Source organism: Falco biarmicus, chromosome 12 (genome assembly GCF_023638135.1).
Source record: "Falco biarmicus isolate bFalBia1 chromosome 12, bFalBia1.pri, whole genome shotgun sequence".
Taxonomy (NCBI): domain Eukaryota; kingdom Metazoa; phylum Chordata; class Aves; order Falconiformes; family Falconidae; genus Falco; species Falco biarmicus.
In genome coordinates, this window is record NC_079299.1 from 26,446,951 (window position 1) to 26,473,235 (window position 26,285).

The window sequence follows — 26,285 nt, forward strand, 5'->3', positions numbered from 1 at the left end:
AACAAAAAAGATGCTTTGCTTAGGCCTGACTTTTTCCACTTAGCCCTCCTTTCATTAAGGCATATTTAACTTTAATTCACCATGGTGGGACAGTAGGATGAATTTAAGGGTTTTGGTGAATGAGGGGGATTGCTCATGTATTAATAGCTATGAAGTGCCACAACAGCAAGAGACGGGATGAATGCTCGGTCTCAGCTGCGATGTGAGTCAGTTCTCTTGCTTTCAAGAGTACATGTACATTTGGGGCCTTTTATGGCTATATACATACTTGTACTTTCAGACTTAATTTTGCTGTCTGCACTAGAAAAAGGAACTCTAAAGGCCTGAATGAGGTTTCTGGAAGGAATGAGAGGGGCACAGGGAGTCTAAGTGTTTAGAACAGAAAGTTTAATAAATCAGAAGTATTAGGGCTGGCCCTGCCTGTTCCAGTATGGGGGATGGAATGCCTGTATTTACTTTTCCCTTCCTCCTGCATGCTGGACGATCCCAGCACCTATTGCCATTTGCACAAATCAACAATAATGTCCCAAATCACTGGAATTAGTGGATTTCTTCTACCTGTGGGAATTTCTATTTCTTGCCCAGTTTGTAAAGAACAATGTACCCCCTCAACTTCCATGCCATGGGCAAGATCTCAAATTTCTATATGAAAGAAGTCAAACTTACTGCTAATACTTACTGAGACTAATCAGGTGATCCAAGTGCCTTGCTTACTCACACAGGCACAGCTACTGAGAAATTGAATTGCTGACATAATCTCAGGTACTATGTGGAACATAACATGGAACCATTAGGAACACTAATGTCAATTAGCAGTCATATTTAAAACCAAGTAAACAACAACTGAATAAACATAAAAGTTAGAAATAGCTCATTTTCAAAGGAGAAGAATTAAAATGTTTACCTACAAAAAGAGAGCAATGTAAAAAGAATGACAGTTTGGCTTGTATAATGCAGGAAGATGTCTGGGCTTCTCCATTACTGTCTTTGATCTTGAAAAAAAAAACCACCTGTGAAGATTAGAGGAAAAAAAAATCATTAAAGAGGGTAAAACTCCATGTTAAAATCACACGAAACATTCTCATTAGAATATACACATCCTGCCTCACTCTCTATGATTGAGTTACAATGGAATATTTTCTTTTCTCATAAAGAAAGGAGAAAAGACAACTTCTGTGTACCTACCAAAAGAAATGGATCAACAACATGTCATCCTGAATTATCTTGGGAAAAAAATCCAGCAGAAATTACAGCAACATCACAGATATGCAGTCAAAGTATCTATTATTGCTTGTTTTTATCTTTCTCTAAAGGGAAGCTATGTTTGACCTCTAAGGAAGGTCAACAACTTAATTATTGTACTCAAGACAAAGCTACTCTGTGCACAGGAAATGAAAGCTAAAGAGAAGCACTTTGAAAAGAAAGATGTTTTACTCTCCTAAATAAATGAGACCTGCAAAATTCAATATTGTTTTCATCCTGACCAAGCCTTCTGGCTGGATGCTAAGTGATGTTCATTGGGGAAAGACAGGAAATTCAGGAGCCTTCCTGCCTTTGCAACACAAGAGTTGTAGCAGGGCAAAGCAGCTTGGAAGACAGTAAAAGAAAAAAGTCTGTACAGGGAGGGCTCTCGCAGCCATACTTTGTTAGAAAGTCAAATCCACTTGCTTGAGAAAATGAGCACCGTGAAGCACTGTGATTAAAAAAACCCCATACACTTCTTAGGCTAGGACACTACTTAGAAGAGGATGGCTCAGATCTTCTAGAAAGTTGCAGTTTGAAGAACAAGGAAAAGGCAAGAGCAGTTAGGCTCTGTAACATGCCATCTTCTGAGAGAACACTTAACATTACAGTTCATCCAAAAAGTCCAAAACAGAAAAAAAAAAGAAAAAAGAATGCGTCACCATCATAAAATACAAGCGCTGTGCTCTCATGCTGAGCTTTTACACTAATACTGCTCTGCTAGTTTGTACCTCAGTTTTTACTTTACTGCCATACGCAGGAGCTATGAGAGGTTTGATCTGTCTTTGAGATCCTTTCAGTAAAAACGCTGTGCTGTTATTCCGGTTTGAGCTAACTGGTGCTAATCAGGCCAGCAGGAAGGACAGGCTGTAGCTCTGGCAGAGCAAGGAAGGACACAGCTGGAATGTGGAGCATTAGGGTTACAGAGGGAATCCAGCTTCACAAAAAGCACAGAGAAGGGATGCTGTTCACCAGTGTTGGAAAGGCATAAATATTTAACTGGGGTCGTCTGGCAAAGGGTGTAAATCACCAGCCATAAGCCTTTTCCAGAGAGGAAAATATGCAGCTTCCAGGGAATAATGCAAAAACTGCAGCACTGCTCTGGGCAAGGGGGTGAGTGACCACTTTACCTTCGATCAGACAAATGTCCAGATTACATGATCTTGGAGCATTCCTAGTCAGATGAACAAGGGCAAGCGTGTATGTGTGCCCTACCTCTTTCTAGAGCTTAACAATACATTTTTCAAATATTTGTACCAAAGTTTGTGCCCACAGGCCCCAAGTAAACACCTCCATGGAAACAGTCCCGATTGTAACCAGTGCAGAGCATGGTTAATGGGAACTGTTAGCAAAGTGCACTGGAACAGCCAGACTGCTTCTGCTGAGCCCTCTGCTTATGGACTGGAGACCAAACCTCCCACTGCCCATGATCGTGGTGGCCTGTCCCCACCCTGCAGCACAGCCGAGAAGCTCTGCTCATTATCACTCCTAGTCCTCTGTCTCCCCACTCCATCCTACTTCAGCTTTGAAATACCACCCTGATGGTACGTGGAGGGGGTGGGAAGTCCAAGAGAGTAAGGAAATCCATTCTGGTTCCCTGCCTGTGGTATTTGCCACCCTGTGGGGCTGGCTGGTACTCATTTTTGTCAGCTTACCTGGTCAGTGATGACTCAAAGGTTTGATGTTTTCCAAGAGCACCCCAGGGATTTACAGCTCATGTTGCATTTTCAGAAGTCACATAGAACTTAGGAGCCTGTATTAAAAATAATGCAAACGACAAATCAACAAGGTAAGGGACCTGTGGAAAAATCAACAGCAGTCTTGCAATGAGAAACTATACTAACCCGCGCTCACAAGGAAAATTACTTTAGTTTGCACAGATAACCTTAATCCTGGCTTTTCTTACCATTTGGATACCTGAGACATTCTTTCTTATGTGAAAGGGAGAACAATCTGAACGGCTCAATCTTGAAAAGTTTATGGGCTTCAAGAATGCACGAGTGATCTTTCCAATCCAACATCACCATCTATCCAATAGATCTTAAGCGATGTTTTGAACTGCCCGATTCCCACAGGGCCTTGTTTCTTCACTTACAAGTGGCAGAACTGCCCTAAAATGAGATCCCTAGTTAGGTAACTGGTGTGGTAACTGACAGTGTTCACAAATGCAGGAGATTCACTGCAAGATGATAAGGCATTTCAGAGGGAGAAGAACCAACTAAGTTTCAAGTTCAAACTCAGGTACTTTCTGACTTTTTACAGCTAGTGGGAATATAGGGAAAAACTGTCCCAAGCAGGCAAGCTTTCGCTGAAAGTCTGCACAGTGACTGAGAACTGAATGCTCTGGCTAATGAGAACGACTGATTATATGGATTTAACACAAACAGATTTTAGAATGGCTGGGATTGGATTTAATCTGTCTGCATGTATGTATTGACAAAGCCCACCACCCGTATCTGGGCCAAGGCTTTTACAGTTGCTGCTTGCAGGATGTAAACTGTCATCTGTAGTCTTTGTTCTCAAATGTATGACCTTGCATTTTGCTGTTTTAAAACACATGTTCAGAGGAGTCTAGTTTACCAAGTGTTGCAGTTTGCCTCACAGACTTGACCCGTCTTGTTTATTTACCACTATGGCATATCTGCAACTTTTCCAGCAGCTCATTTATTTATTTTTTCTTTCAAATCCTTGATAACAATAAGGAATAGCCTGGGGACAAGAACAAATCATCGCAGAGTCTTGATAAAAGTACCCTCCTGATACCTTTCTGCTATATCAGTTTACTCATTTAATGTGCTACATTTTGGGTAGTGACAATTTAAAACTATTTTGTACTGTTATTTTTATTATCAAAAATAATGGCAATGACTGGTCACATTCTCTTTAACTAGATGTTGATTATTTTGTGCATCTGTTTCTTGCAGTTGCCTCAGAACTGACAAGTTAACTGGCCTATATTTACATGGGGAAGATGGGAAAACATTCTAAAATAGATGGCTCTTTTCTTCTGGCTCTCAGGGATTTCCCTAGTACCTTATGCAGGAAGTGGGTTTACAAGAATTGTTAATATAAAGTACAGGCTGTTATAAGCAAGAGAAAAAAAAAATCATCCTTGAGGCTTGGAAACAGCATTGTTAACACTTGGTTTCAACCACATCAGTATAGAAATGGATAATACTTGTTTCTGTGGATGAGTAACTTGTCCTGGTTTTGATTCTGATGCGTTCCACTCCCTTAGAACTACATTCAATTTCTGTAATTTACGTCCATCTGAAATCTCCAATGTCAAATGACTGAGTTGTGCTGACTCCAGCAGCAGCACGACGTGGCATTACCAAGCACTGCCTGGTTTCCACCTGTTACAGTAAATTTCCTGCGTTTGCACTGAACTGCGCCCCAGCTTGCAAATAGCAGCACAATTGGCCTGAATTGCAGGATTTTATTAGACCTCCTGAAGAAGGCCGTTTTACCTGGTTTCAAAGTTTCATTAGGAAAGCTTTGCTCCAGCTTCAACTATTAAGGGTAACAGGGCACCGCCACACTTATTAAAACTTAGACAACTGTTAGTCCTTCAGGAGAACATCACTGCATGGAGCATCACTAGGAGATGGTCTATAACAGCAGACATGTTTTTCTAATTTTTTTCTTAACCTAATTTTAAAGGCTCAAAGAGACTTGGCCTTTAGCTTTTCCCTACCGCAATAAATTAATTGTCTCCTCCTTCACACTTCTGTATTTAAGGCTGCGCATACATGGAGCCATTTTAATAGGACAGGAGAGTTGCACTGAAGTCACAGAGTACTCTCTGAAGGCCTGACAGATAAACAGATGGCAAAGAAAGGGAGTTCCTAGACACCAAGGTGCAGTAGTCAGTAGATACAGCTCTGAGGAACAGCATGAAATATGCCCTGAAGTACATGCAACTATGTCCAGTTGATGTTTCTCCTATACACACTGGAGAGAAGTTTATTCTGGTGAAAATTCTGACTTTGATGCTAAACGCACCTGAAATCAGATCCTTAACTCTGGAGGAAAAGGGTACTTAAACATTGATATCAAATTAAGAGAATTCCAGCAAGAGAGACCTCTTTGGTTAATGATCTGTCTTAAAGAGACTGACCATAGATTTCCAGAAAATATACAGTAAATTCAGCTGCTTTCCCTTATTCATGTGAAAAAAGATGTTGCTAGAGATCCCTCTTGCCTTTTTTGTTAGGGGTACATCATATCTGTTTTCTTAGGACATTATTTTCTTTTCATCAAGAAGTATGGTTTTCACAGATACACTGTTTACATGGGCACAGAGTCAATCTCTGTGTTTTCTTCCACCCCTACTCACAACAGAAAGAAAAGAAAATTGCATATTAACAGAACAGCTTTCACCACTACTTTTAGGGCTGATCCAATGTCAGCATTTCTCTTTCAAGAATAACTCCTATTCTCAACACCACAGAGGTAGAACTAGCCTTTATTCTTCACTAAACATCCAGAGGGCCAGATACCCTGCTGGAGTGCATTAGGGCAGCAGCCACTGAGGTCAGATAGAAAGAACTCATTCTGCACCATGGTTTCTTTCAGTTCTTGTGGACTGTGAAGGTTTCCCCAAGATGAAGCCTCAAATGCACCTGCAGAGACAGATTCCTAAGCTTGAGAGGCAGTGTCAGCTCCACATCCTCAATTTTCACACCTATTTCTTTTTTAAACTCTTACTCAGGAGGTCAAATTCCTAAACTATTTGATGTCTTTTTGTAAACCAGAACACTTCTGTTTGGTGACTATTCCGTGACAATATAAAATTGACTAAAAGATTTGGTCAACAAGAACATGTGAGGAGTCCCAATGGTTTAGAGTGGGATGGAGAACTCCAGCTGTAGACTTTGTGCCTTAAGTTTTGCTATAAATACATTCACGCCCTGTAAAGTTCCTTCTACTCCTTATATGGCATTTCAGGCCATGTCCTGTATCAACTTAAGCTTTTTTTATTGATGTTCCTCAATTTTGTAATGGAAAAATTATGCTGAACAGTGTCACAATAGCTCAAGCAGACCCTTCTGGTTCTTCATGTTTCTGCAAAGACTTCACTCGACACAAATCTGGGAAAACTAGCTGTGATAGACAGCAGGCGCAGTCCACCAGAGGCCAGGCAGAGATAGCCATCCCCTCTCTCCCAAATGACAGCCGTGGAGGCCCAACTGCAATTTCCCAGGGGTGTTATTGGGATCGGGAGTAGGAACCACCTGTAATAACTGCCTGGTTCAGCTAATTTTACTGTAATTGCATCCCGCATCTTTCCTGACATAACTGGGTGCAAGCTGTCAGCAAAAATATGCTGGCTCCCTCTTGCAGTATTAATTCTGCAAGTCTTAGAGATATTATTTCAAAAAAATGGAAGCCTTTTAAATAGAACAAGTCTTTTGTCTCCATTAATAACAAGGTGGAATTTAATGCTATCTTGATGCATTTGTTGCCAAAAGAGTTTCTTTCTAAAGTATAAAAAGCCACTAAGCATCAATGTGTTTCACTGATACAGCACTGATACTAAAGAACTTTGAAATCCTTTGCCGTGCTGCTTCCCACGTGGAGAAAGTGGCTAATCCTGCCTGTACACACATGGGAAAATGCATCAATTTTTGTCCGTAGCTTGTGTCTTGGGCTGCAGCAAACAAGCACTGCAATTTATACCAGACACTGGAGAATATGAATATTTTCTTTACTACTCAGCTCCAGGAAAGGATAATTACTATAAGCAAAACCAGATGAAAATCTGAGAATATTTTATGATCCACTTTCATTAAAAAAAAAAATCTCTATTAGCCTTAGAACAATGGGGCCAAATTCACACTTGGGGTAACATCACTGACATCAGTAGAATACTACAATTAATTTGGCCCATGGGATCTACTTGAAAATATAACGTACTGTCACAAGGATGACAGCCAAATTCTGTGGAGAAACTCCTTCTATACTGACTAATTTGGCTTTAAAAAGACAGCACAGCTGTACAAGCAGTAATCCAGTGGGCTGGATCTTCAAGTGCAACTCTGCTTACATCTGTACAATAAAGCTCAGTTATAACTACCTGAGAATCTGGCCAAGTGCCTTTTTCCAGACCAAATGAGAGATCACAGTATAAATATTATTCAGCACCGGAATTATGCTTATGTGACGTTCAGAAAAACAAAGAGAAAGATACTGGGAGGTAGAATTTAAGAGCAACCAGGTAGTCAAAGATCGAAATGAAATGCTGATACCCCTTGCTAATCCTTTCTTATCCCGTCTCCTCCCTCGCCCACCAAGCAGTCTCCTGAACCATATTAAGCTGCAGGGAGAATCAACAAGAAAAGCAGAAGGCTCTATGCCGTTTCTGTCTTCATTTATTTATTTTTAAACAGAAAATTTTTGTCTCAGTGATGACGTTTTAATGAATCCATCAATCACTGCAAACTCCAAACTAGAATCCTACATAAAAGAGACCTATTTGTAATACGTGACCTAAGCCCATACCTAACGAAATTAGTTCTCAGGGAAGACAATGCAGGTCTTTCACTGCTGTCTCCATGGAATCGTAGATGATTAAGCTGGACAGGGCCTTGCGGGTCCTCAAATCCAATCCCCTACACCTAGCATCACTTTATCCCTGTGTTGCTGCCTTGAGTGCATTATCTAATCCTTTGCTGACTGATTGTGACCCACCTTACAACTTCTCTTCCATGGGCAAGTTTTCATTGTACCTTGACTAAGCAAGCTCTTGATCACCCTTATAGGTCTTCAGTTCCCCTGTATCAATGATCTTTAGGGTGTTTGGATCCACACTACCTCCTCTTCCCTTAATTACTTTAAGTCTTTCCAACATTGCCTTTTGCTTTTCTTAATCTCTTTTTTTTTTTTTTTTTCTTTTGATTTCCTTGATTTCTCACTCATTTGCTCTGTACTTCTCAGTACAGAGCAAGTTCTATTTTGAGGGCAGCCCAGCCAATGCTGCATCACACCTCTGCCACCATGGTGGGCTCCTCATGGCACATTCACAGCCAGATCTTTGACTTTTTTTTGCTGCTTCCATATGCAGTAAATTCCCCAGCTTCACTACATTATGACTTAGTTCTTTGCTTCCCTTTCTACGGCTAACAGATACATTATGATTTGCTTTCATTACCTTTACACCATTTCTCTTAGGCTGAAATTTCATAGTTCTCACTTTATGCCTCTGCTTTCTTACCACAGCACTGCTTTTTTTTTGCCACTTGTCCTGTACCTACAAGATCTGAGCTTACTTCTTATACCCAGATTAAGAGGATTACTTAACCAGTCGGGTTGAGAGCATTCTCCCTACCAGCTCCTCTTCCCCAAGACTCCCTCTAGTGATGCCAGTGAGATGCAAATCTCTAAGACAATTTTTAAAATAAAATTTGACTTACAGAAGATCCTGACTCCACATTCAAAAACTTCTGAGCTCTCCACTCTTCACTGAATGTTATTTTGACTGCTGGTGATGTAAAATTATGTATGTAGATGACTTAATGTGTTCAGTGTGCTGCATCCATGGACAAATATCCCTGCTGTTCTCACAAGTATCAAAGAAAGCAGTTGCTCCCTTGTGATCATCATCACCATCATCCCTGTTCTGAAAGTTACCGTTGCTTAAACTTTGCTTCTATTTACAATCTTCTGTCTACTGTCTGTGTACAGAGGTGCTTTTGTCTTGGTTAAGTCACAGTGAACCAAGGTAATGAAGACTTACTACTGAAACAGCTTAAATCAAGCCATGTCTGCAGCCTCATGCGATGACTCAACAAGGCTTGGATCAGGAGATTGTTACAAACAGCAGTTTCTAAAGCAACTGAGCAATCCTGAACTCAAAGATTTTTCTCCATCCTTTTCCACTTGCTTCTATACCACCCTGTAAAGTGTTTTCACTGACTGCATCTCCTGTCAGTACTGTCTGGCATAACTATGAAGCTGTTTTAAAACTTAGGTGGCCTCTTGATTTTCAAAGAACAGAAAGAGACCAGAACACTTAAATTGTATACAATACAGAAATCAAAGCTTAGATGTTATCACACAGCTGACCTCCTTCTGTGCTCACCATGGATGGCATCACACAGTAAATCTGCAATTGTGAAGCGAATGGCAATTTCAAAACCTTTAGAAAAAAATATCTTCATATATTGGGACCAGCACAGAATGAATACTTTGCTGTCAGTGTGTCTTTATTCTTTCAAGGCCCATTGTCCCCTACTATATTCACTACCAAGATATTTCTTTTCCCATCTGTTAAAACTCAGCATGAAAATCAGACAGGGCTCTTGTGCCCGTTTCTCCCTGTTTTACACTTGAAAGCTGGCTTTACTCACTGTTGCCAATTTTAGTCCTGGAAGGCTAGTATCACAAGTGGAGACCACACTCAGAGAAGAATATGCTTTAGTTCTTTGCCTCTCAGTATCAAACATGCCCAAATTTCCTTCACAGAGCTAGATCTGAGGAAATACATAACTTTTTATTACCTTATCATTTTCCACTGGGACTGGAAGAGTTCTGTGGAAAAACTACCAGAACATCTGTATCGCAAGACATTGTCCTCTCTCTGTTGGAGTTGTTCTTGACCTGTTTCCAGAGTATCACTTGTCCTGAATAGAAGATAATCCTTGTTTCCATCAGCTTTCCTTATTTCTTTGCCACTGATCCACATCTAGTTATGGAAGAACAAGGCATCTCTCTACTCTTTGGCTCCACATTATTCCTCTCTTGTTCTAAACAATCAAGGGACCTGTCTGGTGTCATGGACACCCATCTCATACTGGTGTGGTGGGATCTCCTCTTCTCTCCAGCTTGTCTGAAAATGAGCCTGTCTTTTCATTCCCCTTCATTCTACCCTGTGGAGTCTTAGTCCTGGCGGTCTCCACTGTCTTGTCATTTTGTCTCTGGGGGGTAGTTTCCCTTCCTTTCTTCTTTGCCTCTGAATTGTTTTCCTTCTCCAGTTGAACAAATTCATTGCTCAGCTTCATCTCTCCTGCACTAGCTAATTTCATCCTTTCTTTTGCACTTGGGTAGGGTTCTCCCATGGACATCCCTTCCCACCTTTCCGTCCTCCAGGCCTCCTTCTTCTGAAGGTGTTGTGCTCTAGTGTTGCTTAGGCTGTCTCCTCAGGATATTCATCAATCACGTATTTGAATTCCTGTCTGAATTTCAAATTACCTCCACTTGTCTCTTCAGCCACTTGCATTGTTTCCTCCATGACTGTGGTCAAATTACATTTCATACTTGTGTACCTTCCATTATGTGCCACACCACACTGATGTGCAGCTGGGAGATTCTGTAACCATCCATCATCTTTGTGAACCCTTTCTTCTTTTGTCCATTCAAAATTATTCTTAAAAAAAGCCTAGCAGAGTTAGGTACCAAAATTCCACTGACACTTACTAGGTGCTAGGTGCGTTGGTTTATGTTAGAGAAATAAGAGACTATCATAAGCTGTTAAGCAATAAAAATCCCTGCAACATGATCTGTTGTGGTTGGACATTTTATTGAAATCCTGGATAGTCATTTGCAAAAAAGCTGACACGCAGGGTTTGGATTTAATCTTCACATTTCCACTCAAACTGTGGCATTGTTTGAACGCAACAGCTTTGGGATCCTGGCAAAAGAGTAAAACTGTCCGAGCTGTTCCACTCTGGTTTGAATTATCTCTTTTTATTTATTTATTTTTAGCTTTGAAGTCTGTGTACTTTAAAAATCAATGAACATCATATTAACAAGCAGACACTAATTACATTTTAACAAACTGGAAAGGCTTGGCTACAAATCTTTGAAAAGATAAATTCACATTTTAAAAAGCTTCCTAATCCAACTGGCATCATTGTAGTAAGACACTGACAAAGTCTGCACAGAATAGAAATGTTAAAAGAATCTGTTAAAATTTTCCAGAAATTTTTTCTATGATTTGTAATTAGTCTTCATCATCATACTGTCTCATATATTAGGTCTGGTGAACAGGGTACTCGTGACTTGTACAGGATTAATGGAGAAGTTTTGAGATGTAGAAGTTAAAAGATCACTCGGATAATAACAACACTTAGCTCTTTTGTATCTCTTCTCATCAGTTCAACTTAGTGTTTTACAAATAAATCAGGATCACTATCACAGTTTGACAGAGGGATAAAAATAAGGCAAGGAATGCTAATGTGTCTCATCTGCAATTACTTAGCAGAGCACAGACAGATCAGAACTGGGTCTCTTGCTTCCAATTTAGAGCTCTCGTCCATAGGTTACAGTGGTTTGCTGAGCAATTTTTAAAATATGGGTATTGGAGTGTGCGGTGAGAGTCAGAGAGTTTGTATCAGGATGTTCTGCACACTGGGAAATGCCAAAAGTGTAATAGATGGTCCAGAAACTATGAAAAATATCATGCCTCTTCTGACCACTCTGGCTGAGAGAAGCTGCATCCTTGGTGTTAGGGTTTTTGGAAAAGCATCTCCCACATGAAAGTAGGATCCCCAGCAATGCACAAAACTGTTTCTGTACAGTGCAGAGAGCCAAGTCATCACGAGGTTTGTGTGGTAACAACAAGGGGAGAGAGTAGGACACACACAGGATACTTGTGTCAGAGCAAGCTCCAGGAAACACACAGGGGAAGCTATGCTTTTGAAATGTCCCCACTGATTTCATCACTTCTGTGCTATTCCAAAACAGCTGCTGGAGAGGTTAACAGATGAGGAACCTGCTTCAGACAAGAGGCTATCTGCAGCACAGCAAGAAGACAGGCACTATCTGCAGATTGTGTCAAGAAATACTTGCTGCAGTGCCATGGACCGTGTAAGTTTTGCACTCCTATTGCACTCCAACAGGCTTAGCTGTCCAGTTTATGCTGTGCTCTGAAACAGTAAGATAGACCTGCTGCTTGCTGTGCTGGGGGTGAAAATGGAGCTACTGAAGATAAGGGCAACAAATATAATGGTACTTCATACTTTATGGCATGAGAGATCAGTTCTGTGCTCCAGGAACTGGAGGGTACATAAACCTTGGCCCATTCACAGGGTACTAGACAGCTCATGTTCATAGCAAATTCTCTGAGACAATTTTAACAAAGGTGATAGAAAAACAAGCTTCACCCATAACATCTGGCACTCACTTCATGTCACACACATCAAAATTTCTCTGTCTATTACTGCAAGTACTTGACTTACTTGAGAATCGATTTCTGATTTTCTAGACTTCCTAGTGTCCTGCTTTCATGGCTACACCTTATGGTTGAGCTGATTTACCAGAAACAAACTTATCTGCTGGAATGACCTACAGGCCATGTCCTTCTGTATCTGCAAAAAAGGTGACAGACTGTCATGCCTCTCCTGGAGCCACATCATTTATACCTGGCAGAGCAGCACAGGTAATTGTCACCATAGCACAGCCACTTCCAGCAGTGGCATCCCACCAACAATGCCCAGCAAGGGCATCGCAATCATCAGTGATGCAGTGCATGGTTGTCACTAGAATGACCTCTGAACAATTTTCAGCATCACCACTGTTTACAGATGGTGACTCAAGCATTACTGCAAACCTGGTTACACCTGCATCACAAGCTGTTGAACTCGGGTATATTGATAATGATTGATACATGTTGGCCTTGGCACAGCACCTGGCAAAAGTGACTCTCCAAAAAGGATCTATGAAATGTCATCTCAGAGTACTAAGTATCAGGAACATCTGCTATGGCACCCTATCTACCTTGTCTTCTCTTCGTAAACAAACTGGAGTAACACATGGGGTGCAGTATCTCTGTCCGCCTGCTTTGCAGTCACTATTTTGGTATTAGAGACCAAGTTTTCCACCTAGCTGGTTAAAAAGATTTAACAACTCCTTTAACAGTTACACAAAAAAATTCTTCGCACACAACTGCATCTAGTCTAAGACTCCAGGTCCACGGTGTCTCTCCAGATCCTGTGCCTCTACATTACCTTTTCCATTTGATTAGCATGTGATATAAATGGATTTATCATTGCTCCCTTATGTCACTTGCCAGTGACATACTACATTCACCTCTTAGGTTACTGCTGAGCAACCAGTCTGATTCAGACCCCAGACTCCTATTCTGATGGTGCTGAATTATTACTTTGTGTGGTCTCTTGGGTGGTGGTTTTGGAACCAGCTTGACAGGTATGAAACTCTGTCTCAGTAACGGATAGAGTAAGAGTCTCATTATCTTGTGACTGGTCTGCAGTGAGCACGAACAACACTGAATGTGTGAGTAAATGAGGGAAATACCTAGATACTTTTTCTGAAGGCATCTGGAGGCTCGAATGTTCAGCTGCCAATATTGGAATGACATCTGCCATTTCTCAGCTGGTGGTGTGGTTTCTTTAAAATTTGCTCTCGATCTGTGTTTTAATTTGAAGAACAATTAAACTTTATGCACAAATAAAAAGCAGATCATATATCAGAGATTCTCTATTGGATTCTAAGCAGGCTAGAAAGTACATAAACACCTGTGTAGATTGCTTTTCGTACATCATTATTTTGTTCCCTGTCTCACAGGGAAACATGTGATTTACCTTCAACCAAACACATTTTTGGACAAAAAGAAAGAAAAAAAAAAAAAAAGATTGCAATCCTACCTTTAAATAAATCCACTCCCATATCTTGGTCCCCTGTGAAGAGCGGTGGCTGTGAAATAGTCCAGAGATGTCAGTATTCAAACTCCTCTGAAATAAACGCAGGCAGCTTACCTCACACTGACAGGTTGCTTTCATGGTTGCACTAGTTTTAAACCAACAATACTGACTTCAAAGCAAGGTTTAACCTGATCTCCACTTGCATGAGTGACAGATCAAGCCCATTCTTGGTTCAACAGCTTGGGCAGTTCAGATTCAGTTCAGCTTACAAATTTAGCACCATCAGAGGGAAACTTATATTTGAAAAGGAAAGATTAAAGTCTGCGGGAGCTGATGAGGATACCAGGAAAAGCAGGCAGAGTGAGGCAATGCCCAAAAAGACAACTATAACGCTTCAGGTCCTCTGCAGCTGCCAGCGTGCTTTCCCCTAGACCCAGAGGACAGAAACCAGCAGCACAGAGAGAACAGTATGAAGAGGCAGGAGAAGTGGATGGGGCAACAACCTTCACAAGTTTGGTAAGCTCAGGAAACGGAGGCTTTCTAAAAGGTGAGGTAAAGGAAGGGCTAAACAATTCAGATAACTCTGTCAAACAGACAAGTCTTGAGTCTTCCCATAGCATGAAGGTCAAGCAAGATTTTATGTAAGACAACAAGACGCTGGAATTGCAGCTTGCCAAAAAAAAAAGTTAGTATATACATACGTAGATTTCCATTGGATTAAAATATGACAACTTGAACAGTTTTTGTTTATTGAAGGCAGTTCTTTTTCAAAACCTTCGAAAACAATTACAGAGGACTATATCTCCTGAGAACACGCATGCCTGAAGATGGAGTATATTCTAGGAAATATGTGACCCTTAAGCTAGATGTGCTAATTCCCTAATAAGTACTCCATCGGTTTTTTTTTTTATGCCAGTTAAAATAGAGTCTCCAAGTGCTGATCAACTCTAAATCTGTTAAAATTGATGTAAATCTGGAAAAAATCCACTGAAATTACACCGGCGGAAAAGCCAGTGCCAGACCATAACCAAGCCTCATGGGGAAAATCTAAAAGTCTGAGGTTCCTAGGAGTTTTATTATTGCACCAATGGAGCAGGGATTGCTCCCTAACTGCTCCCCAAGCCCAGGGATAGTCAGCCTGTGCTTTCTCTAATGTGTAAGGGATGGAAGAAATCAGAAGAGAGCATATAATAAATCAGCTGACAGTCTCTGAAAAATAGCTGTCCTGTCTCCTTAATATGAGAGAGAGTAATGTTCTGAGGGCAGGAAGAATTCGGCTTTAGACAGAAAACATTCCCCTATAGGGGGACAAAAAGCGATCATTCTGTAGTTTAATCAATCTCAGGCCTCTCTTTGAGGGAAATAGTGTGTTGCCTGCAACAGCACGTGTAAGAACGTTTGCTGAAATATAAACTATGGCTGTATACCCCAAGATAGAAGGTCAGAAGTCAACCGAGGATCTGGCCACAGAAGTTCAACAACAGATCAAAACGCGATGTATCAAACTCAGTACTTTTCCTTGAGGAACAGGTTGCAGTAATTTCTCAACCCATCCCCTTCACAGTAAGTGCACTCACCCGACACAGAAGGAAGCTGTACATCCCAAATTGCCAGGTTACTCAAAGACAAAGTTCAAGTTTCTTAGTTTCTCCTCATCCCGTGCTTGAGTATTTTAATATTTATACAGTGAGTTTGCTTTTATCCACAAACACAGCTTCCTTGAACCTCTGCAGTGTTTTTCAGGTCCGCCTACCAAAGTGAAGGATCATACGGCACCATTTAGTCCTCCCCCAGCCCTTGATATATGTTTCCTAAAGCCGACATTTGATATTATGGAATGTGTTGTAATCAATTCTTAAAGTTATAGCACCACTGGATTTTTATTAACTTGCACAACAACAACAAAAATCCAACAAAAAATGGGCCCTCATAACCAATCAGCCTTGTTATATCCTGAAAGCTGCTTTAACAAGCAGGGAGTAATATAGTGTAATTGGTACTCCACAATTTAATTGTTCTGTTCTTAAATCTAATATTGCAGCTGCGGGTTAAGTTTACACCACAGCTTTCAAGAGAACATGAAAGTGTGGTACATCTGTGCAACAGAAAGCTAAACATCTCTCATCTGATGTGTTTACAATGACATTTGATAGCGTGGAATTGTTTGGAGTTCATTCTTAAAGCTGCAGAACCACTTTTCAACACCGCAAAAAAGGGAAAAAGCCTCCAAATCTCCTTCAAGCAGCTCAGCCCACATAAGCCTGACAATAATGCTGCTGCAGGCGTTGCAGGGAAACTGCCAGCTGTAACAATTCTTCCAAGTATCTTTGAGCGTTTGTCACCCTGACAGTGGAAAAGGGGAGAAGGACATCTTCCTCCTCAGATGACATAATCAGTTATTTGAAAAACAAACCACTCAAAAAAACCTGCAACTAGACAAGTAAACCAGCCCCGGACGTTCATAAAACAGACAAACATATTTCAAGAAATGTTATTAGGTGGATGACTTTAGCACATTTAGAAATGGCAGAGTTTTCAATTTAACAGGTGGCAGAACTGCTTATGGTATCCTGAACTTCACATTCTGTATAACTAACAACTTCAGCATTATGTACTTGTTAGTGAATTTATTAAGCCCATAAGGAGTTCAAGAAACTTAGGAATGGGCCCATAAATGTCATCTGTAGTTTGTGAACTGCAAGTATCTGACTGTTTTGATCAAGATTTTTACGGGAATGTTAAATGGTTATTAAAATTATTTACTACTGCTACACGAAAAGGGAGCAAGCCTGCTGAAGAACTTATGTTGTGGTAAGATGTGCTAGGCTGTAGGTCAAACGCATTAGCAGAAAAGCATTTCTGTTTATGTCTAAGCCCAAATTTTTGTACATTACAAAGCTTATAGTGTATTTAAGTAGCAGAGAAAGAGCCTGTGGGTTGGAGGAGGCATTTTCCCTTTCCATAATCTACTGTCAGAAATACATGATCTGGTCAGGCTACTTTTCTTGTTCTCAGCATTAGCCAATTTTTAACATTTTCTGTCCTTGGAGAAATGTGTGATAGGGCAACTCAGAGAAGCTACTTTCTGCTCATTCCTCTGTAGCAGTCCACGCCGATGTCTTGATATATGCTTTTCAACAGATAAAAGTCCATCTCACTGATGAAGCTCAGCTATATCACCATACTGCACTGGAATCCATTCCATTTTTAAACTTTATTATTTCAGTCACAATTAAGACTATCTGTAGCCTTTTCATAAAAAGGGGCCATAACAAAAGCTGTATGTTAGCAACTTGATCAATGGATGCATTCATTCTGCATCAAAAATACCGTAAGAAGGACAGATCTCCTGGGAGGCAAATCTGTATCAATATTTCAGTCTCTTGAATACAGAAATCTGATACAATAAAATGCAACACCTGAGCTTCCCCTCCTTTCAATTAACCAAGAAACAAAAATTGTCCTTAGAAGGAAAGAAATGCATTCATATGTTTTAGTTTTCAGGTTTTCCCCCCTTTCATAGCATCATAATGTTCTCTTCATGGGTGGAAAACTTAATCTTCAAGTTCAAGCCTAGTTTCTTCATACAGTTCGGGATGAGATGACTTGGAATACCGTGAATATTTCAGATGTAGAAAATCACCCAATTCATCCAGAGCATTCAAAACCTGTAAGACCATCATACTGTGTCAGTTCTCTGGGAAGAGAAATGAAGTTCTAGTAAACTCTACTTTACAGCAGAACGGGAAGATTATAAAAGCATCAATTAAAGAAAATGTAAAGGGCAAATGGGCATATTTTGTTTTCATTCTCCTGTAGTGAATGTTAATGGAGTCATAGATGTACAAAGCATCTACAAGAATAGAGTTCACTCTTTCAGTAGGTTAGAGCTTATTAGTAAGTATATTAAATGAGCACAGATGAAAAAGAAATGACCTTTTTCTAAAAGCACAGGGAGATAATAGTCCAGATAAAGTCATCTTTGCTTGTACAAAAAGTATGTGTAAGGCAATACTTCAATATTTCCCTGTAGAACCCAAAGGTTGGAGTTGCCACTGCATATTCTTAGATGAACTCAGCCCACAGTGCTGATCCAAGTCATCATAGTCTGAATAATGTAAGATATTTTTAGTGCATTCAATTATCTTCCTGTATTAATATCACAAGCATAATTAATAATGCATTAATATTGTAATGCAATTTGCTGAGCTGCGTCCCTATCTTTCAGTAGATTCAAAAAGTAGCCAGGGAACTCTATACCGTAAAGAAGCAGCTCGGTGTTTTGCATCATCTGATCCACATTCAAGAGCAGCCAACCTTTTGGCATCAAAGAAGGAAACAGAAATTTTGATTTTGAGCCTGTTTCTGTTAAGCCTATAAAACAAGCTCAAAACCAAAAAGAAGTAATTTAGTAATGGTTTATGCAGAGAGATAGCTTCAAGGTCATTAAGGAAGTTATTCTTGGGAGCTTGCCCTTTCATGGATCTTTCCTCTTTTTAGTTCCAGGCTGAGATTCAAATCAAGTTTTGCCAAAGGGAAAAGCTTTCGTTGTGCTTGTTACCTGTTGTTACCATGGGTTTAGGCATAGTCACAAAGTGTTTGTCCTAAAACACTTTCCACCTGCAAGTAATTAAACTCAGGGTATTTCCATTCCCCCATACTGTAAGGACACGTAAAGAATGCCACAAGTGCCACAGCAATGATCCCACTTTCAAAGGCACGTTCAAGAATGATGCCTGGGGAGTGTTTCAGACCTTCACTGCTATCAGGAAGCAGCAAGGAGTGAATATGCAACGATAGCCCAAAACTGTGATGGGCTTGATATTTGGGGGTGGGGGAAGAGGAAGAAAATTAAAGCAGCAACCTCAAGAGATTAGTCATCAGATCAACTTCACCACCTATTACTAGTTACATAAGCCAAAATCTACACAGTCAAACCGCAGAAGCTGACAATGACCAACACAAGTACGTAGCTATGCCTTCTTCTATGCAATATATCATCATGGTATTATACTTTGTTAATAAGTATTGCATCTTTAAGAGCAGCAGGAATTTTACAGTGCACACATGCAAGGCAGATTTTTTGATGTTTGGAGAGTGTCTACACAGGCATGGGAGCTGGTCAGCTGGGCACAGCTCTGGCCTCAAGCTTCACATGAATCTCAGAATGCAAAGAGTGAGCCAGGGGCTCTCTGCAAGCACAGGTGCCTGCCTGCATGAAGGAGTGGCATCTTTCACTCAAATGCCTTCCGTGTTCATGATGCTTTGCTTTGCCCATCATACGTGTGCAAAGAGGAAAAAGGAAGCCTGAAATTTACTGTTAAGCCTCTGTGTTTCATGCCTCTAAGTCAGCTTATTCTGAGAATGAAAGAACGTATATCAAGCCAGGCCAAAACCACCTTTGGCAAGAAAGGGAGATGGAAAATTTCAAAGAATTTATTTTAAACACATTTCTGACTGCATTGGAATGGAGGTTTATGATGGAAGTCTCAACATACTCTGAACAGTATTTCTGATATCAGAGAAAGATACGGAACTTGAGACAGGCCAGACAGCACCAATTAAACTTCATTAGGTTCAAACAGTTCCAAATACTGCTTGCAATTTCCACCTGTACCCCCAAGGCTGTCCCATATACTTCTGCAATTCAAGAAACACGTGGAAATATGGAATGAAAATAAGGGTAAGGGAATCTTGATTTTCAATTATTTTCATATCGTTTCAGGTTTCCTACTCTGATAGTTTTGACCTAGCATTTAACTTTTGTCTTGCTGTGCTCTTCATGTAGGTCTTTATTAGTGATGACGGATTTGTTCACTATTAGAAATAGAAGAACATAACAAGTTAACTGTCCTGTAATCTATTTTAAAAAATAAAATATATAAGGCTAAATTGCCTTTAAAGATCAAGTGACAAGGCCAGAAAAACAAATGTAAAAATGAATTATTGAGATTCAAAGTAACACACAGAGAGCTTCTCCTAACCTCCTTTGCATCTGAAGTTAATTTCAGCGGCACATCTGCTGTGCTTACCGTGTTTAACATCTCCCGTGTATGTGCAGCTGATACACAAAACCGAGCCCTGGATTCTGTGATAGGAGTAGCTGGAAACCCAACCACAACCACCCCGATATTTTTTTCTAACATGCGTCTTGCAAAAGCCCTAAGGAGAGAAGAAGAAGAAAAAAACCAAAAGCAAATTATCTTCAATAAACTGACCACAGAGAGAAAACATTCAAGTATAATAAAACAATGGGTAAAATCCTGTCTTCAATTGAAGTGGATGGTAATATTCCCATTGAATTCAATAACAGCCAGAATTTTACCAGTAGGACTGAGATTCTTTGCTGCTTAACAGCTCGTGAAGCCAAGTGTGTGTCAAATACTAGAAGTGTGATGGCAGAGAGCACTGTAGAACAGACAGGATTCATTGATGTCAGTGAAAGGCTCTGAGTGCAAATCAAATCGTGTGGGCATTCACAGTCCCTAAGCATGAAGAGGTTGGGCTTTTGGAAGGTGTAAGAGCTGAGTTCCTGCACAACAACAGGAATAAAACAATCTACCTGATGGTGTCTTTGTGCTCACAATTACTCTGCCAGTTTAAGAACCTTTTGTGTGGTATGTACTAGACCTAGAGCATATCGACAGCCTAAGCCACTTGCAAATATTCCCTTACAGCACAACCCTTACATTATGCTGTTACCGACTTTTGGTCTGCATGTCCGAGTCAGTGCACAAGTGCTGCTTGATAGGTCCCAAATGGTAAAAAATGCAAAGACTGTTCAAAGGTCAGATGGGGGAAAATAACATCCATCCAAAAAAATTCATACATCAAAGGCAATATGTCTCTTGTAATGATTACAAATTAAAAAAAAACCCAAACAATCCAACAAATTCAAAATGGTGTCAAAAAAGTATTATTCCAGAGCAAATTAAAAAGGATAAGAGAAATTTTAAAACTTCTGAATACTGAAACAGCTCAAAATCAATCCTAGGGCCAAATCTAAAATAGAACATAATTAAGTGATGAATTCACCTAACAGCATATGTTTCTCCCAAGAAGCATCTAACACACATAATTAGATTTTTCGGAGTGTATACCAAACAACCTATGAACTTGACCAGTGTTTGTTTTGACAACAAGGTTTTTTTGGTACTTACCCTATCTTACCAGGCATATAAAGGAGTAAAGGAACAACAGGAGAATCATCATTGCCATAAATGATGAAACCCATTTCATGCAGTCTTCGTCTGAAGTATCTTGTGTTTTTCCCCAGCTGGCGCACTCTTTGGAGTCCTGAAATGAGTCAGTCAGGAGAACAGTCAGTGCAAAGATCATGACTGGAATCTAGTAACAGGCAAGAAACAGCTGTGGGTAACAGTTAAGAAGTTTAGCTGAAACACGTATGTTGCTGTCTGAATCAGAAAAAAACCATGGAAAGAGCTAAATGCAATGACATTGATTATTATGGCATTGTAGGAGAGGTAACTGCTATTGCTGTACTTGTGAGGTGCTTCCCCACCGGCAGAACCAGTATGCCTGCAGGGGATAGGCAGGTGATAAATTCCCTTTGCTGTATTGCATTGAATAAAGCCTACTAAATGACACACACTATAGAGAAGTAGTTATATGTTTCTGTGGATACAATACATGTAGTGTGTGTTCCTCCTCAACATAATTCACTCTAAAGGGAAACAATCAATGTCTACAGATGTTGATACAGATGTCAGTATATGCATATCTTTTCTCATTTACAGTATTACATAGGGGTCCTCATATTTTAGTTGGTTCTGTGCATACACTTTTTTTTTTTTTTAATTCTGTGACTGTAATAAAGCTTAAAGGAGAAAATACCGAATTTTGGGTCAGCTCATACTGATGCTTTTGCTGCAACTTTTTAGACAGAGGAAAAGCATCCAATGGTTACCAACATTCAGCATAACTCCAGTTACTCTAACACGTATCTACAGATGTAATCCCTTGCTGAGTTCTGCTCAGTTTCTCTGTACTCTTATCTTGCTATTATTATCTCAATATCATCATCTGACAAGAGACTAGTCATTCAAGACTTTCAGACACAAGTTTTGTTCTCTGCATTGTCCCTGGCCTCATTCAGTCATGAATCCACTGATGTGTCCCCCAGCAAAACTGACAGGAGGGTTGAAAACAATTATATTTAACGAAGGAAAAAGGCAAAAACCAGCAGAGAAAAGATGTGCTTGAAAAGTCATCTCAGTCTTTTCTTTTGCAGTGTCACCAAGGAGGTGGTTTCTGACAAGTGCAGTTTCTTCCCCACCCATTGCATACAAAAGGGAAGAGCCATACTCAGCATTACTGTAGGCAGGAGATAGAGTATGTCCATTCCCTACTCCACCTGCATTGTATTTCATCAGAGAGCTGATATATGCACTGCTCTTCCAATGCTGGAAGGTGCTGACAGGGATGGTGCCACCTACCCCATACCCACATGCTGCTCTTTCCCACCAGTACCAGTCCTAGGTTCACCTAGCCACACAATGAATCAAGTCAGGTCTGTCATCTGCCTGACCCCGCCAGAAAGAAAACTGCCAAACCAATGTCAAACAGATGGATTCTCTAAACCTAATCGCTGTGCAGCTGCTTGTGCCTGCCCAGCAGAGGTGGTGGGAACATGTGGTAAGGCTGGGATTTAGCAGGACACATCTCAGCTACGCTCTTAACTTTCATTTTCCTGCCGTTCATCAGCCCATACTTTCAATATCACTTACATTATGTCACCAGACATGAACACTGAAGCCTTCAGTACAACTCATTTCCTCTTTTTCCCTTTGCTTTTAAGGTGCCTTTGCACAGATGTATTACGTTTTCACTCTCCATTTATTTTTTCATTTTACTTTACTTTTCATTCGCTTCATTCTTCATTTACTGCTTTCTGCTGTCAGCCTCCTCTGACTGGATGCCTGTTTCCTAATTTCCCATCTTCCTCCTTGTAACCACAGTGGTCAGTTAGGCAGTTGTAACTGCTACCTACCACCTTCAGCAGATTTGTCCTCAGACCGCATTCTGCCCCACCACCTGCTGTGGCTTTTCTTCCTATTCCCTCTTGACTAAGATGGGGATTACCACACCTACACAAACCTCTTTTCCATTAATCATTTCTGAGTGCACGTAGGTTTGAACAAGATCTACGGCTTCATCTGTTCTGTATCTTCCCAAATCAAGGTTCTGTCAATGTTCTGACTGGGAAATTTATAGGGAAACTGGGACTTGCTTCACAGTGATCAGTGTTTTGCTGAACAAATTAAAAGATCTCATAAAACCAGTGTATTTGTAACTTCATGCACAAAACTGCCCACACAGACAACCTGTTAGTTACAGTTTCAGTCATTCAGTTTAAAGCATTCAGTGGAAGAGATCTGCTGGGTTAGAAAGGGCCACAAATAGTTTAACCATCTCTCCAATGCTGCTAAAACAAAAACAGCTGTGCCAGAGCAAGGAAAACAAATGAAACACAAAAGCATCCTACTACAAAGCTTTCCAGTCACTAATAAAAACAATAGTCTGTGGTATTTCCAAAAATATTTTTGGTGTAGTAGATCTCAAAGAACCAGGAGGAAATATTGAGGAGGAGGAGAAATGGGGGCAGGGGAGATGGCAAGGAAAGGGAGTTAGAGAAGAACTGCAGGATAATGTGTCTGAAGTCTAAGAGAGTTTTTCCCTTGTTAGAATTTGTCAAGATGTTATTAGCACCTCCTGAATGCCCAATTACAAGGAGGGTGGAGGAGTAACCTGAACTGGGGTCTCAAAACCACTGCTGCTTCTTGCTATCTCAGCAGCCTCTGAACTACTTTCCAAACTCTCAGTCTACAGCATTTGAAACTACTAGATTTTCAATTAGGGAAAGTTTTCACAAATGCAGATGTTCTTGGCGAGTGCAGTCTAAGACTCACTGCCTTCTCCTTTCTATTCAGCTGTTTACCACAAAGCTGGAAACAAAGTGTCAGCCATGCAGGATTCCAGGCCCTTTGCTGTTTATCAAACCATACGCGCATGGCCCCAGTTATCAGTTTGTCCCTACTTATTTTAGGTACTGGAAATTTGGACTCCAAAGCAAGAGGGGAATCCAGTGAAGGAAACATCAGAGCTGAAAGGGAGTTTCAGGCAACCCCCTAAAAGTCAAACACCTCTTCCTTTTCCAATCTTCCCTCACTAAATCTATATCCTCAACCAGTTTGTGATGGGATGGATCCCCTTTGGAGACTCCCTATGGGGCTCATTTCAAGCCAGCCAGTGCTGATGCAAAAGAGCCACTTTAATGTTTTAGCAACAACCCAGAATAGTAATTTCATTTGCAGGGATGTATTAAAGAGCCAAATAAAAGATCAGAGCTCTCACATATATCTGGAGAGAAAAAAAGCACATTAGGAGACGATTGCTACAACACTGCATTTGTGGGTGGGTGCCTGGGAGGAACCTTTTTCTTTACCAAATGTCAACACTTTCCTTTCTCATGTTAAGTTTTGTGGTCAAAGACTACTTGCACACATCATATACACACCCATCTTATATGCTGTCCTGATAAAAGCAATAAAAAAACCTTGAAGTTTGTAACTGTATTTCAATGCTTTTTCGTTCCTTTATGGGACCCTCCGATGTCAGATAAGGAGGCAGATCTGAGCAAAATGTTTATTTTGGTCTCATTGGCCCAGTTTTTCCCCCATGCTGTAGATTAAATCAGTATAAGAGTGATGAGTTCAGTTTAGAATTAGATCTTAGTCTAAATTCACTGGGGTATGTTTAACTAAAGGCACTGCATTTAAAAACTATTTTCTTTGATTCTTGAAGCTGTGATCTTGCATCCTTTATTTTTATGGGGTCAAAATCTGCCGAGTCAGACCCTTGAGCTAAAATGATATAGCTGCTTATATTTGACTGTAAGAATTTACCTGTAGGCAGTAATTAGAGAATCAGGTCCTTAAACATTAAATATATTCGTTCAAAAATTCTTAATTTGCAAAAACTTTGAGGATTTACAGTCTATGCAAATAGCTTACAGCACACATGCAGGATATCCAGTTATATTCTATAAAACATGTGAACCACAACATAGCATATGTTCAGAGAAAACAGCCTGGACAGGGAAAACTGACCTTTAGCTAATTAAAACTAAGCCCACTAATGCTCCGGAGTTTTCAGCTAAGGTTAAGCATGACCTCATATTAAGAGCTGTACATGTTTTTATGAGCTGAATTAAGAAGGAATAGAAAGAGGGAAGACCAAATGAATGATCAAGGATTCTAAATTTTGCAAGTTATTTTCACACTGCTTGGAGCATAGCCCATGATTATTCCAGCCTATACCCGAATTTTGTTGAAATACAGTATTAATTACCTGAATGGTACAACAAAAACAGATTTACTGCATCTGCAGTCCACCTACTGCTGGCAAATTTAGCATTTACATTCATTGCACTGCTTTAAAAGTATTCGGTTTAATGCAAAGTTCTAAGGTGTTTGCAAGTCTGGGGAAAATGCTGATTATATTTTTATTTCACATGCATTATTGCATATTGCCGTTTTTAGCTCCTTAATTTCTGCAGCCTTTTAGAAGGCTTTATAGCTCTAAATTAATATGGTTTAGTGTAAGGAAAAATACAAAGAGAAGGCAAGAGAGGGAGAAATGATAAAAGATAGTGGCTTGCTCATAATTTCTTTGAAGCAACAAGCTTTTTAAGGGAGCCACTTGGAGTAAAATTTGGTAGATATTTTGTCACATGCCAGCCTATGGCTTGAGACCTGCTTTCAGTGAGGAGCTGCTCTGGAGTTGGACAGCAGGAAGGCATCCTGACTACACATCTGAGGGCCTGATCTCAGGCCCGTGCTACCTGGCACAGCTCCACGCACTTCAATAGAGCTCTGCTATTTATGCCAGCTGGGGACCTTATCCTGGCAGTGAAAGAGGTAGTAAACCTATCAGCTCTCTGAAACAAAAGTTTGTTTTCCTCTTCCAGAGATGTCTGCTTTTCACTCCTGCAAGATTTTAATAAGCAGAGAAGCTGGCTGTGTTCAATTCCTGCACAAACATTCTACCTTTGAACTCTTCCTGTAGGCTTGTACCCTTGGAAATTCTGACTCAGTATATTGAAAACAGGAATAAGCAACCTGTAGCCTTTCATAATCAAGATCTCAGGTGTATTTTAATTGAAGGAGAGCTATTTTTCCTGAACCCATTCCAGGAAAGATAATTCCACGCCATACTTTTTTTTGGCATGCTGTGGACTCTTCAAGGCACAAATCCACCTGCTTTAATCTTCTCCAGCTGTTGTTTCATGGAGTCTTTCTAGATAACTAGTTACACAATCAAACTTTTACATACTGGTGTCAGTTGTCTCTTCAATCTGTGTCCCTTGGATGGAGAACTCCCTTCCCTGCCCTGCTCTACTAACTAGATAGTAAAAAGCAA

General features: G+C 40.3%; 1 protein-coding gene across 1 annotated transcript in view; it reads right to left on the reverse strand.

Moving 5' to 3' along the window:
• Positions 1–16,754: 16,754 nt before the first annotated feature.
• The window catches only part of SPTLC3 (serine palmitoyltransferase long chain base subunit 3), an 86,830-nt gene continuing 77,299 nt past the window's right edge, over positions 16,755–26,285 (reverse strand). The window contains exons 10-12 of the mRNA XM_056357442.1: positions 21,005–21,140; positions 19,877–20,006; positions 16,755–17,512 (exon numbers count right to left, since the gene is read on the reverse strand). Of these exons, the coding sequence (XP_056213417.1) occupies positions 17,399–17,512; positions 19,877–20,006; positions 21,005–21,140 (380 nt within the window). The 3' untranslated portion in view covers positions 16,755–17,398. The remainder of the gene's footprint in view (positions 17,513–19,876; positions 20,007–21,004; positions 21,141–26,285) is intronic.